This window comes from Ovis aries, chromosome 7, assembly GCF_016772045.2.
Source record: "Ovis aries strain OAR_USU_Benz2616 breed Rambouillet chromosome 7, ARS-UI_Ramb_v3.0, whole genome shotgun sequence".
Classification (NCBI taxonomy): domain Eukaryota; kingdom Metazoa; phylum Chordata; class Mammalia; order Artiodactyla; family Bovidae; genus Ovis; species Ovis aries.
The window spans coordinates 47,998,139-48,013,849 of NC_056060.1; the positions used below are offsets into that span (position 1 = coordinate 47,998,139).

The window sequence follows — 15,711 nt, forward strand, 5'->3', positions numbered from 1 at the left end:
TCCACAGGAGCTTAGATTTGTGGGTTTGTCCTGGGAGACATTTGAAAGGATGGCATCTTAGTTGCTTACCTGTGCAGCCTCACTGCTATTAATAATAAGTGCTGGGATGCCTTGTAACATGATGTGTGGGGGAAAGGTGAGTCAGGGGACTCAGTCTCTTACTCTTTCCAGAAGCCGAGCCATGACAAAGTCATGTATGATGGAAAGTCTGTTCTAGGGGGAGGTAGGTTGGGAGAGCCTTGATGCTGAAGGTGGTGGATATTGTCAGTGCTGTTTAGCCTGTCCTTTGCTTTTGGACTGGATAGCAAGGGGGAATAAAGCTGTAAGAGCATTTCAAAGGAGAAAAGTTAACACTTTGGAAAGGAGAACTGATGTAAAACTGTGCTATTACCTCAGTCTAGGGTGGGTCCCTCAGATCAAGAACAGTATCAAGAACAGTTTTCCAGGGCTTTGAAAAACACTGGAAAGCAAGAGTGAGTGCATGGTTTAAAAGACAGAAAAACACAATTCTAGGAAGAGTAGTTGGTGGAAGGGATTGTGTGAAAGACAGCAGAGGGGTTTTATGATGTTGGCCATTCTGACTGGTGTGAAGTGACATCTCACTGGCGTTTTGATTTGTATCTCTCTAATAATTAGCAATGTGGAACGTCTTTTCATGTGCCTCTTGGCCATCTGTATGTCTTGTCTGGAGAAATATGTGTATGTTGGGAGCTCTGCTCAGTGTTATGTGTCTATACTCAGTGAGCCTGGATAGGAGGGGAATTTGGAGGAGAGTGGCTGTGTGTCATGTATGGCTGAGTCGCTTTGCTGTGCACCTGCAACTATCATAACGTTGTTACTTGGCTATACACCCACTATAAAGTAAAAAGTTAAAAAAAAAAAGACAGCAGAAGGGAGGGTAGAGAGAGGAGAGAAAAGAGACGGAAGTCGGCCAGTATGTAGGGGATGTGGGCCATGTGGCCTGACCACCTTGGTGCCACGGCTGTGGCCAAAGTAGGGGTAGGAGGAAGACACCTCCCGCACGCCTCCTTACCTGATAGAGACAAGCAGGCAGGCACTCTGCGTTTGCTTTTTAAGGAACATTGATACAGGCCCAGTGGAAATTCATGTGCCTGTAGCAAAAACTTGGCGAAACACACTTGTCATTCAGGCGTTTCCTCCTTTCCAGCTTGTTTCAAATTGCTGCCAGCCCGGTTTTGTGCTCTTCAAAGCCTTCCCCAGAGAAACAGGTGGTTTCAAGTTTTGCGTTGTCCACTTTGAGCTTGCACAAAAATTAAGATGAAAAGTAAAAATAGATGATTTATCAAATTCTTAGTCAAGCCTTTGAAGAATTCTCATTGGAAACAAGGAAGTTTTATATCTTATGTGTGATGGCCTGTTAATACTTACAAGTTCCCTGGTCTAAGAATGATTTGAATTGCTAAAAAACAAAACAATAGGAGAAAAAATTTTAGTAACTGACATTTCAACAAAAGGATTTTAAATGTGTATGACTTCAGTGTGTTTGTCTTTTAACCTCAGCACTCCACACCTCCAAGTGCATACGGGTCAGTCAAAGCGTACACTAACTTTGATGCTGAGCGGGATGCTCTGAACATTGAAACAGCCATCAAGACCAAAGGTAAGCCATATGTTTATCCTCTTGTCAGACTCTCACCAAAATGTTATTAGTCTCTGTCTTTCATCTTCATACACTGGTCATTTGAAATTGTCATCGAGCCTTAATGAAGTGATCCAAACCTACCCCATCCATCCTTCCCTTCTTCCTTCCAGCTTCCTCCCTCCCTCCTCCCCTTGGAGAGAAGAAGATTTAAAGTGTGAGAAATTAACCAAATGGCATAGTGACATGGAAATAAGCTTATATTTCAGGGCCAGGAGGCCTGATGCCCTGGGTGTGTGCTTTGGGCTCAGAGGCCTCAATATCCCTTCTGTAAGGAAGAAATTGGTCATGGTGATCCCTAAGGGCCTCTTTTTGGTCCTAAGTCCCCTTGAATTTCATCACTTTTGTTGGAAAATTTCTGGGTACATTTTGCTGCTTTGCTCTTAGATTGATCTAATGAGCAAAAAATCCAGTTTTTTTTTTTTTTTTTTAAACTCCACAAGTTATGTCACTCCTTGGGCCTGGAGCTCAGATTTAAAGAGCTTTCGGGATGACTGTATTTCCTAGAGTTCCAGGATGAGTAAGAGAGGACCAGGAGGCATAAAAGCTTCCATTCTGAAATAAAGCAGATAAAGCATTTTGCGGGTAGAGTTGAGCAAGGACCTGTTCAGGTCATCATGCTGTTTTCTGTGTCTACAAAAGCCTGTGACCAGACTTTGAGGCTTCTGTTGATGAAGCATGTACCTCTGGGGTTGCTCCATCCCTGGATCTCTGGAAACATTGCGATGATTGTGATTCACCACACTCTTCCCCACCTTTGGACAAAGCACTTCTTTACATGCAAAGCGTGTGAGACACAGATGTGATCCAGCAGCTATTCTGACTGCTGGTTCATCCCCTGTTGACGAGCCACAGGACATTAGGATAATGGAGTGCTTTTGCCTGTTGACACACCCCAACAGTTCACATACAGGTCACTGCAGACTGGGGACCTCAGTCAGGGTAACCTGGGGGGCCTAAAACTGGGATGACCGTATGTCCCCGTTATGCCTGCATATTTACTGATTGTGCCCCCTTGCACCCTCAGAACTGTCGTATTTTGCAGGATAAATTGCATAGTCATCTTTCCTAAAACCCTTGGAGAAACTGGATACTGTGTTTCCGAGGATAAGAAGGAATACAGAAAGATCCTTTAGGTCCCCTGGTTCTGATGCAGCATAGGCTTGCATCATCAGCCTCAAAGCAGCCTTAGTTTCCATGAGGACACCGTGGGCATGTCTGGCCTGGACAACTAACTAACCTTCAAAAAGCCATCTCTTTTGGTGCTTTTAAATGACCATGCTTGTCAAAGGCCAGCCTGGGGAGTCAGGAAGTCACTAATCAGGAAGTGAAACTAAAATCTGCAGGTCTTATCTCCCTGCAGTCAGTTCTACATGGTGGAACCTGGTGGATGAGAACATGTGTGTGTGTGGCTTCAAATCTTAGCTCTACTGCTAATTTACTAACTGCAGACTCTGGGAAAACATTTAGCTTCCTTAAGCCTGAACTTCCTTACTACAAAGGGGGAGCTAATAAAAGTTTCCACCTCACGGGGTTGTTGTGAAGTATGAAGCACGTAGCGTGGTGCCTGCCATGTAGACAACTCAGAGTATGTTACCTTAACACACACACGCAGTCCGCGCTCCTATAAACTCACCCTGTCTCGCTATTTGGATGTGCCTATATTCCTAGGGTTTCCCAACAAGCCATCGTAGAGATAAAATAGAAGTTTAACAGCTCACTCATCTGACAAAGATGGTGCCTTTTACAAGCTTGAGACAAAGGCTGCTTTTATCCCTGCATGAGAAAGCTTTTAGCGCACTGGAATGTAAAGATTGCGCAAGTGAACTCTGGTAACAGCTGAAACTCCCAGGGTAATAAAAATACCTTCAGGCCCTTTCTGAGTTAGTAGAAAAATACTCAAGTTTCTAAGCAGAAAAGTCTGGAGAGCTAAGATTTGGATTCCTACATTCTGGTTTGGTCAAATGCAGCTGACATCACCATTATCAGGGTTGCAGGAGCTCCTGATTGAGTGCTGCTCATTATGAGCTGGCATGGCACCAGGCACTTCAGGAACATTATTCCTAGGTGAACTTCAGATTAATCCTCTCATACTAGGTGCTGTCATCCCCAATATATGGAGGACACGATTTAGGACTAACATGCTCCAGGTCTCTTGACTGTGGTTCAGACTGGGATTTGAATGTGACTCAGTCCAGCCCCAGGGCTGTGTTCTCACGCACCCTAATGTTATGCCACCCACTTGGCAGGACCAGACTTCTTACTTTGCCATAAGTTGTGGTCAGGCATGAGAACATTTTCTGTCTGTGATTCTAGAGATATCAGATATATGTCATATTTGTAGGTCCAGCTTTTCGTCCCTTGTCGTCTTCTTTCCCAGACTTAACACCCAGTGAGTCCCACTTAGGACTGCTTTTTATTTACTTATTTTTGGTGCCTAGTGATTTTAAAGAGTAACTGAATTTTCTTAAATCTGTTGACCCTTTAAAATAGTTTCTAGATTGTTGGTGTATTTAGAACTTTGAATTCTTCGAGAGGATAGACTGTGATACCATACAGAGCTCAGTGTTCTGGCAAAGTTGTTATTGTCAGTATTGGTCATGATGGTGACAAAACCCAGGCCTCTCTTCTAGCTGGAGAGTGACTTAGTAAATTATGATAACTCTCTTCATATTACACTGAATATCTGTTGAATGTCACCGCAATATGAAAAGTAAAGTTTATAAACAGTTGTTTTACATTGCTATTGAGATAAAATTCACATCCCATACAATTTACCTATAGAAAATGTACAATTCAATGTTTGGTTTTTTTTGCTAGAATATTCACAGACTTGTGCAACCATCCTTGCAATCAATTTTGGAACACTCACTTTGACATAAATTTTACCTTAGATTTGTCAATTGCATAAAAAGTGGACATAAAATAGTATATACAGGGAATTCCCTGGTGGTCCAATGGTTAGGATTCCATGCTTCTGCTTCGGGGGCTTGAGTTCAACCCCTGGTCAGGGAACTAAGATCTCAGAAGGCTCATGGTTAAGCTCTCTCTCCCCAGAATAGTATATACAGTGTGATCATACCACAACAATTTTTTTATGTCAGAAAGGAAAAATAAGGCATTATTCTCTGTGTGTGTGTATATATATATATATAACTCAATATATTCTGTATTTTCCAAATTCTCTATGATAACATATATTACCTTTGTAACGGGAAGCAATAAACCAAATTAAAAACAAATGAAGTTATTACAATTGACTCCTGAACAACATGGGTTTGAACTACACTTACATGGATAGTTTTCAATAGTAAGTACTACACAATCAGAGGTTGGTTAGATGCATAGGTATGAAATCAATTATGTGGAGGGTTGACTATAAGTTATATGTGGATTTTCCACTATGGGGAGGGTCAACACCCTAAATCCCTGAGTTGTTCAAGGATCAGCTATAGTTGAGAAAATCACATTCCTTTTTGTTTTTTTTTCTCCTTCTTCCTGATCTTTTTAGGTATTAACACTACTTTCTTTTTAAAAAAACGAGCTAATTAAGATCTTACCTTCCCTTTTAGAGTGCCTTTCACTTTAAGTGTAATTAAGAAGCTTGTGCCAGGCCTTACCCAGCTTCCAGCTCAAACCCTTTTCCAGAACACAATGCAAATTAATTGGTGCTTCCTTGATATCAAAGGAAACAAAGGGTAAACCTCAAATGCTGATACAAACAAAAGCCAAAGGACCAGGACAAGGTGACTCTCGGTGGCCTCCCTCTCAGATGGTGTAGCCCAGGTGTGCGTGCATACGTGTTTGTGCGTGTGCCGAATGTAGAGCATGCTGGGCATTACTTGTGCTGCCTAACGTATATTGACTGTGCTATCATCTGAGTGCTCTAAGGAAGAAGGGCTGTGAGCAAGTCACCTGTGGCTGAGGGTTTCTCACTTCTGTTAAACATGAGAATTGTGACCTGGGGCAAGCCTGCAGTGGGGAGGGTGAGGAGGGGCAGACCTGGCTGAGATCTGTAGGTTGGTGCTGCATAGACTGGTCAGAAGGCCTCAAAGTAGCTCTCATCCCTCCCTTCCCCTTTGCCCTTAAAATCTCTCATCTGGGCTGCGAGGGCATCTGTCTTTATTTCTAAAGAGCCTCCTGCGTCATCCGTGACAGAGTCTCTGCTTAGCCTCATCTCCAGGCTATTTCATGCCCCACACAGAGCCTTTGATCTCTCAGGAGTGTGCAGCCCTCCTCTAGTGGGAGTGTTATCCCACTTCTAACATCTGGGCAGTTCCCACTTATCCCTCTCTCTCTCTTTTGGCAAACTTTTTCTGGCCATGCCACATGGCATGTGGGATCTTAGTTTCCCAACAAGGAATTGAACCTTCCTCCCCACCACCCCCTGATTTGAAGCATGGAGTCTTAACTACTAGACCAACAGTGAAGTCCCCTCACTCATCTCTTGACTGGAGTCAATGCACAGCCTCTTCTCCAAGCTTTCTCTTAGCAGGAAGGCAGAATCAATTATTCCTTGACTGTGTCTCATAATGCTTTTCATCTCATTTATAGCTCTTGTCACATTGTGTTAAAGTTATTTATCTACGGATTTGTCTCCTCCTACCAGAATGTGAGTTCATTGAGGGTGAGGGCTTCATTTCATTAACCTTTTCTAACACCCAGGCCACTGGGATCATGTGAGAAGGTACATAGTTAACCTGAATAGTAGTGAAAATGTACACAGATACCAGAGCTTAAAGGTGAGTGTGGACATGTGGCTGGCAAGATAAGGCAGCAAAAGACAGATCCGGAATCCGGACCATATCCACAAAGGAATAACAGTCCCCTCGTGAGGCTTGATCCCTTTTTCAAAGTGAATTTAGCTCATGCCTTGGAAGTCTGCTTTGTTTCTGGTTTTAAGGGGTTTCAGTATGCCGTGTATCTCACCTCAACCAAATGCATGATTGTTTTGTGTATGTTCTGGCTTGAGGTAGACTCTGCAATTACTTACCTCAATTAATGTCTAGTTAGAAGCTGAATAAAGCCATGCAAAAGTAGTAATATTGCTTAATTAACAAGAGGTTGCTGAGACTTAAATCTGTAGGAGTCTCTTGGTCTAGATTGGCCTTGGGTTAAATATATACTGTGGAGTGTACAACACAGCTGTGAGTGGTTTACCATATGGGTCCAAATAACTAGAAAGGAAAGTCAGCTAAATTAGAAAAGGATGAATCTAGACTCCATAAAATAGATTGTAATTAGAAGCAGCACAACCCGAGAGTTAAGAGTAAGTGCCAATAAATTGGTACAGCTTTGGTCTCTCTTTCTCTGGAAGGGGAGGGTAATGAGTTGCCCTATTATTATTGCCAGTTTTGATTTTAGCTGTATTTGTGTTCTCCGGAAGGGTTGCAATAGCGGGTGTTTTTCCCCCACTTCTTATTAGCACAAGTATAGAAGCATAAATGCTGCAAGTTTTTGCACTTTTTTTTCTCTTATACTTTTAAAATGGAACTGCTTAAGTTTTCAAGCATGGCTAGAAGACTAACATCCCATGGCAGTGGGAAGCAGCCAGGGTGTGTGTTTTGCGTTTCACCTGTATACCTGTAGGTATATTCATTCAGTTGAGACAGCAATTCAGAATGTATTTTCTTGAAGATGCTGGGAGGCAGATTGGCTGGGAAAAGTAGCTTCTCTCCTCTGGGAGGAGCTTTGGAGTTGGGAGCCCAAACCAAGAGCCCCCAAGTTTGAGTGTGAGCCCGCTTGTGGGAAAGGCCTTTGTGACTCATGTAGCCCAGGGCCTTCTCACCATCCTGGAAGTTGAGCAGAAGGGAACACAACCTTCCCGTTGAGGACTTTCTCTTTGTGTTCAAGTTTACTCTGAGTTCTCATCTCACAGCACTGCTGGGAACAGAGTGACCAGTGCTGAGTCATAGTCACCTTTAGTGCGGGCACAGATTTTCTGATTTTCAAGAGGATCATTGTCTACTCAGGTATGTAGATGCCACACTCAAGCTAAGGAGCCTGTGAAACCTGGGTAAAGGAGTCCCTGGTGCCTTTCTCACCGTAGGCATTGGCTGTTGTTGCCTGCCCCTCAAGTTCTTTCTTTTGTAGAAAACCATTACCTCTTGTCCACTGAGGAAATCAAATACCAGTGACACCCAGGGACCATGGAAGTCACCACATTCCTATCTGGTGTCTGCAGTGCTGGGGCAATAAATAGTAACTTCTCTGTCAGCTGAGTTCAGGGTGAGTGTGGCAGTTTCTCTTGCATCTGTTCAGATGTTTTACTTTGTGACTCAGGAGGCTGATCGAGCGACAGGGCACGAATTGCTGCCTGCACTTTATGCACGATCCTTCATTTGCAGTTTCATTTGATTTGGATCTTGAGCAGTGGCCCTTGTGTTTTTCTGCTGGTCCCGTAGTATCACAGAAATGTGATTATGCACAGAAGGCCGACAGGGTTCTAGATTCGTAAAGAATCCAGTGGGATTACCAAAGAGATGACGCTTAAATCCTTTCTAAGGGACTCAGCTGAGGTGAGACCAGAGCAGAATGGGAATAGAAGAAATTTAATTTCTCAGCCGAACCTTCTTCTTAGAGGTAGTTAGCTAAACTGTGCTTTCTCTGAATCAGGCCAGGTAGCACCGTGTCAGGTGGTAGGAAGGATACTTCGGGCAGTGGTGTGCGTGTGTGTGTGTGTGCGTGTGTGTGTGTGTGTGTGTACATGCATGTGCTTCCCTGTCCCTAAAATCACTCTTGTTGGCACTTTAGGTTCCTGCCGAGTTATGAATGGCTATTTTCAGAAGGGGGTCTTCTAGCTCTTTCTCTTAAAAAACCTCAGTGGGGTTATCTCATCAGTGGCTGTGCATTGTTACTGGGTGGCAAATGTTATCTAAAGATTATTTGATGGTTGTACATTTGTATGTTCTGAATAGTAAGTCCAGTTCTGTAGACAAATTGACACATTACTGTCTCACATGCCTTTTAGGAACAAGATGGAGGAGTGTCGTGTAAAAAAGCACCAAAGTATAATTTCAGAAAGGTACAAATGTGACTCAAGAGTATACAGGATACTCTTGTGATATAGGATAAACACATGTCAAACATTAATTCATTGAGGTAGGGCTGGTTCAAAGGAAATTTGAGAGGCTGGTTGTTTATAAGCACTGAGAAAAGAATGTTAGAAGAAGTTTACTGGGCTGGATACAAGACCATTCATGAATTTGAGAGCACTGAAGCCATAATCTTCGAAACTATCCTTTCTACTGGACCAAAATCTACAAGTGAATATCTAACCCATAGAGCCTGTGCTATAATCAGTGGTGAGTAGCCAGTCGATTGAGAGCGAGCCCTGGAGAAACAGTCTTGGAGGGCAGTTGGCCGCACTCAGAGGACATGTTCCCTTCCTCTTGCCTCATGTTTTAGTTTGGTTAGTTTTCTCTAACTGGAAGCAGAATAGCCCAGTGCAGGTCTTTAATCCTGACTTGAATCCCAGCTCTGCAAGTGACTTACTTGTGTGACCTTGGGTGAGCGCTTGCCTTGTGAGCATTGGTTTCCCCACCGTGTACAGTGGAGGTGACCATAACACCCCTCACACACAGACGTGGTGACAATTGCGATAGGGACTTGTTTGTACAAAGTACCTCGTAAAATGTCTGGCACATTGTGGGTATTCAGTGAATAGTTGATACTGTTTTAATAAAACCCATGGGTCCATGGCCTTCCTCTCCCCGTGACCTTATTGCAAAGGTGGTTTCCGAGGTTTGATACTGATATGCCCAGTAATCTAAGCCAAGTCCTGGCTTTTCCTCTGATCTAGATAAGGAGCAGATCTGGGCAGTTTTCCTTTATTTCCTAACCAGTCAGCCCTGCCCTGAGGGCCTCCTGAGTCCTTTATCAAGCAGAATGAAATCTATTTTCTCTGTGCAACCAGTGTGTCTTGCCAGATGTGAGTCAGCATCCTGTTCAGAATGGCCTCTTGGTTCCTTGCCATGGTCAATAAGGATACACATTTTCCGTGGAATGCCACATGTGGAGCAGGCCTGGGGTTTCCAGCCACAGAGAGGAGGAGACTCCAGGAGGCCCATTTTGTGGGTTTGGATTCAGCCATTATTTTAGACTGCAAGAGTTCTTTGTTTTAAAACTATGATGGGTGGTTTAAGAGACCTGCGGCCCCGGAGTTTTCTGTGAGAACCCTGCTGTCAACGGTGCCTTCCTGTGGTATCACTTGTCAGAACTGTGGCTTCAGGTGACTGGCACTTAGATCAGAGACTGATTTTCCAGATGCCCTAGCTCAGAGCGGACTGTTTTTATAGTTAGCTGAGAAGATTGGCCAGCCATTTTCATTCAAGGAGTAAATGCTTAAAAACTTTTGTGCTGTTTTCTCTCAGGGGCCAAATAAATGTGTGTCCTAGATCCTCACCAGTCTTGGAAATTTTAACTTCTATTGGTGCTGAAAAGACATTTGATGTCCATTGGCAGAGGACTGGATAAAATAGATGTGGTACACATATATGATAAGATATTATTCAGCCATAATAAAGAATTAAATAATGCCATTTGTGGCATCGTTGATGGACCTAGAGATTATCATACCAAGTAAAGTAAGTCAGAGAAGGACAAATATCATATGACATCACTTATATGTGGAATCTAAAAGTATGATACAAATGAATTTATTTGTAAAACAGACTTAACAGATTTCAAAAATAAACTTATAGTTAGCAAAGAAGAAAGGTTGGAGGGAGTGATAAATTAGGAGGCTAGGATAAACATATGCACACTACTAGACATAAAATAGATAACCAAGAAGGGCCTACTGTATAGCACAGGGAACTCAAATTCAGTGTTCTGTAACAACCTATATGGGGAAAGAATCTGAAAAAGAGTAGATATACGTACATGTATAACTGAATCACTTTGCTATACACCGAAACTAACACAACATTGTAAATCACCTATATTCCAATATAAAATAAAAACGAAATTGAAAAAAACATTAAAAAAAATCTGTCTGAATCCCAGAATTTACTATGTTTGCACCCACATTCTGTGGGATCGCCCATCTGTGTCACTGTTTCCCAGGGTGAGGCTTTGCTCACGTTACTTTGTGACCGTCCATATCCAACACAGGAAGAATGGGAAGAGGAAGGAGGCGTTATTCAAGTTTGTTGTTTTCTTTATGCTTTTGCTTCACTCACACAGTTTATTTTCAAGCTGGGCTTCTTCTCTTGGCAAACACTTCCCCATGGGCACAAAAGAGCAGAGAGTACAGATCCAGAGTGGCAGAGGCACCCACGCCGGGATTAACTTTGTTCATTGTAGAGGTTTCCTGGAGAGAGCTGGTACTCGCTGTGTATTTTTTGACGGTGATTGTGCTGACATAGGTAGCTGAGTGTTCGGCCATCATCCTTCAGCTGCATCCTGGGCAGAAGTGATGAGTCACCGGATGACCCTTGCAGCTTCATCCCGGACTGCACCATTTTCCGCAGGAATTACCGTCTCACCAATTATGATAGCAGGTTGAGAGGAAGCAGCGGTGTTCTGAAGATAAGATGGTTAAATCCCACTGGCAGATGTGTGCATTCTGCTGTTCCAACATAGGATATGCCTTAAGTGGCTTTGACTCAACCATTGATCCTAGGCCCAGTGATTTTTTTTCCTCTTTCTAGTTCGATTTGAAACTTGAAGACAGAGGTAGGGGAGAAACAGCTGATGTAGGTGAAGATCTCAAGAGGAGGAGGGGCTTCTACTAGTAGACAGTTTTTAGTTGTCTCTGTAGTTGCTGGTATTAGCATTTATGTAATGTATCAGATCCTTCACTGGTCAGGGGTCCCAGCATGCTGGATACTGCATCACAGCAGGCTGGTTGCGTGATGAGTAATTTAGGTAAAATACACTGAGATGCCTTCAGACTATAGCCGTTGCTGCCTCCCAGGTGAGATTCAGGTTAACCACCCAGGCTCTTTATGGGGAGTTCCAATAATTGGATTGGATTCTGACTGTTGGCTAAACTAAGCTGCTGTGAACAGAAAGTTTCATTGTTTGATTGCTAAGAGAAGTTTCATTGCTCAAGAGCATGGGACTGCACTGAAGTTTGTGGAGTGAACTTTCTTCAGGTGTTATTTCTTACCTGGGTTTTGAACAAAGGTAAGCATTTCTTTCCCTAAGATTGTAGCTGACCCTGCACCTCACAGAAGCAGTTGGTCAGTTCAGTCAGTTCAGTTCAGTTCAGTTGCTCAGTCGTGTCAGACTCTTTGCAACCCCATGGACTGCAGCACACCAGGCCTCCCTGTCCATCACCAACTCCCAGAGTTTACTCAAACTCATGTCCATTGAGTTGGTGATGCCATCCAACCATCTCATCCTCTGTCATCCCCTTCTCCCGCCTTCAATCTTTCCCAGTATCAGGGTCTTTTCCAATGAGTCAGTTCTTCTCATCAGGTGGCCAAAGTATTGGAATTTCAGCTTCAACATCAGTCCTTCCAATGAATATTCAGGACTGATTTCCTTTAGGATGGACTAGTTGGATCTCCTTGCAATCCAGGGGACTCTCAAGAGTCTTCTCCAACACCACAGTTCAAAAGCATCAATTCTGCGGCACTCAGCTTTTTTTATAGTCCAACTCTCACATCCATACGTGACTACTGGAAAAACCATAGCCTTGACTAGATGGATCTTTGTTGGCAAAGTAATGTCTCTGCTTTCTAGTATGTTGTCTAGGTTGGTCATAACTTTTCTTCCAAGGAGTAAGTGTCTTTTAATTTCATGGCTGCAGTCACCATCTGCAGTGATTTTGGAGCCCAAAGAATTAAAGTCTGTCACTATTTGCACTGTTTCCCCATCTGTTTGCTATGAAGTGATGGGACGAGATGCCATGATCTTAGTTTTCTGAGTGTTGAGCCTTAAGCCAACTTTTCCACTCTCCTCTTTCACTTTCATCAAGAGGCTCTATAGTTCCTCTTCACTTTCTGTCATAGGGTGGTGTCATCTGTATATCTGAGGTTATTGATATGCAAAAACAACACCCATTTGTGGGTGTGATTGGTAATGGAAACAAGGTCTAATGCTGTATAGAGCAATATTGTATAGGAACCTGGAATGTTAGGTCCATAATTCAAGGCAAATTGGAAGTGGTCAAACAGTAGATGGCAAGAGTGAACATCGACATTTTAGGAATCAGCGAACCAAAATAGACTGGAATGGGCAAATTTAACTCAAATTTAATTATATCTACTACTGTGGGCAAGAATCCCTTAGAGAAAGTGGAATAGCCCTCGTAGTCAACAAAAGAGTCTAAAATGCAGTACTTGGATACAATCTCAAAAGCGACAGAATGATCTCTGTTCGTCTCCAAGGCAAACCATTCAATATCACGGTAATCCAAGTCTATGCCCCAACCACTAATGCTGAAGAAGCTGAAATTGAACAAGACCTTCTAGAACTAATACCCCCAAAAGATGTCCTTTTCATTATAGGGGACTGGAATGCAAAAGTAGGAAGTCAAGAAACACCTGGAGTAATAGGCAAGTTTGGCCTTGGAGTACAGAATGAAGCAGGGCAAAGACTAATAAGAGTTTTGCTAAGAGAATGCACTGGTCATAGCAAACACCCTCTTCCAGCAACACAAGAGAAGACTCTACACATGGACATTACCAGATGGTCAACACCAAAATCAGATTGATTATATTCTTTGCAGCCAAAGATGGAGAAGCTCTATACAGTCAGCAAAAACAAGACTGAGAGCTGACTGTGGCTCAGATCATGAACTCCGTATTGCCAAATTCAGACTTAAATTGAAGAAAGTGGGGAAAACCATTAGACATTGAGATATGACCTAAATCGAATCACTTATGATTATACAGTGGAAGTGAGAAATAGGTTTAAGGGACTGGATTTGAAAGACACAGTGCCTGATGAACTCTGGATGGAGGTTAGTGACATTGTACAAGAGACAGGGATTGAGACCATCACCAAGAAAAAGAAATGCAAAAAAGCAAAACGACTGTCTGAGGAAGCCTTACAAATAGCTGTGAAGAGAAGAGAAGTGAAAAGCAAAGGAGAAAAGGATAGGTATACGCATTTGAATGCAGAGTTCCAAAGAACAGCAAGGAGAGATAAGAAAGCCTTCCTCATCGGTCAATGCAAAGAAATAGAGGAAAACAATAGAACAGGAAAGATTAGAGATCTCTTCAAGAAAATTAAGAGATCCCAAGGGAATATCTCATGCAAAGATGGGCAATAAAGGACAGAAATGGTATGAAGCAGTTGGTAGAAGCAATTTAATATACACAGACACATTGCCAGCAGCCTTTCCAGTTCCTACCCATGCTTTTCCACCTCTAGTGGTGAGTCTAAAAGAATACCAGGGAGCTGGTTGAAATGGTGCTTCCCAGGTCCCATGTCCCCAAGCATCTTTAATCAGATCTCAGGATGGGGCCCAGGGTGCTGTGTTTTTAATAAGAGCTTCACGTGACTGTCATTTAGGTGGGCTCAGGACCTATTCTGACACAAACACAACCGTGTATTTATTTCTAGGGAAGAATACTTTTTTATGGGTCAGTATTCTTGGCCTACATTCAGGTCAGCAACCCCAATTGGTTTCAGAAAATATTAGAGGTTAGAGGATATAATTGTATTTTGTTACTTTCCAGCATTTTCAGATTTGGGTAAGAAAGTTAAGTGTCAAATAAGAAGACATTTATAAACAAGCATTTTTTCTAATATAAAGTTAGAGGTATAGACTATTGAGAGAGAGAGCGAGAGAGCACCTGTGAACACACTTGTGTGGGTAGCCATGCCTACCCATGTGCCCAGACATACCCTAAAGTAGTCCCCAAAGCCTTAATGAGTCTGTGAAGAAATCTATTAGGCTTGGACCTAATTGAGACTAAATGTACGTTCAAGTTCAATTTTATGTGTTAGTGTTTTGTGCAAGCAGATCTGGAGGTCATGGTTCAGATCCCTTTTCATGCTGGTGTAGAGACTGGGACCGCAGGAGGGCAGATGTCTCCATGGGTAACAGCAGCTTCAGCTTCAGCTTCCCAGCTATAAACTAGGAAGAGAAATAGCCACCCTGCCACTTTGTTGTTGTGAAGGTTACATAAGGTGATTTGCGTTAGGATGTTTGAGAAACCAAAGAGAATGATACAGATACAGTTCCTGACTATCATGCATATCATGTTTTATTCTAACCAAAGTATTTAGAACCACACTAGGAGTCTCTTGAGATGAAATCACTAGTTGACTCTAAATCAGTGGTTATATGCCATTCCCAGTGTATATATTTTTTCAAAATACCCTTTTGATGCTCATCATGGTGAATTTGGAAACTCTAGATAATTGAAAGGACGAAAACTTGGAATTATCTATAATCCTACCACTCAGATGATCACTATTAAAATTTTGGTATAAACTAACATAACACTGTAAATCAGCTATACTGTAATAGAAATTTTAAAAAAATTATTTTTGGTATAAAGAGGATTTTATATTTTCTTACACATGAGCGTTCATTTTACAAAAATCAGGTTAGATTAGGCATACTGTTTTGCAACCCATTTTTTTTTCTTAACAGTATATTGTGAACACTTTTTCATGTCAGTTAATACCATCATTTAAAATGTCTATATAGTACCCCATTATATGAACAAAAACATTTATTTAATCAGTTATTAGATATTTCACTGTTTATTTATTATATGCAGTGCTGAAATAAGCATCTTTGAAATAATGTCATATTCAGCAGTTGGGTATCTACATTGCCACTGGCTAAAGGCATAAATGCAGTTAAGGTAACTGACTAACATTGGTATGTTGTCTAGTTGCTAAGTTGCATCCCAGCTTTTGCCACCCCATGGACTATAGCCCCCCAGGCTCCTCTGTCCTTGGGATTTCCCAGGCAGGAATACCAGAGTGGGTTGCCATTTCCTTCTCCAGGGCATCTTCCTGACACGGGAATAGGACCCATGTCTCCTGTATTGGCAGGCAGATTCTTATTGCTGAGCCACCTGGGAAGCCCTAACATTGGTATAAAGTCACTTAGAGATGAGTATATAAATACAAAAATA

General features: G+C 42.3%; 1 protein-coding gene across 5 annotated transcripts in view; it reads left to right on the plus strand.

The window, feature by feature from the left end:
- Positions 1-15,711, plus strand: part of ANXA2 (annexin A2) — a 44,891-nt gene that overhangs the window by 13,279 nt on the left and 15,901 nt on the right. For all 5 annotated transcript variants that reach the window (XM_015096680.4, XM_042251918.2, XM_042251920.1 and 2 more), the window contains 1 exon segment: positions 1,522-1,621. In XM_015096680.4, the coding sequence (XP_014952166.1) occupies positions 1,522-1,621 (100 nt within the window).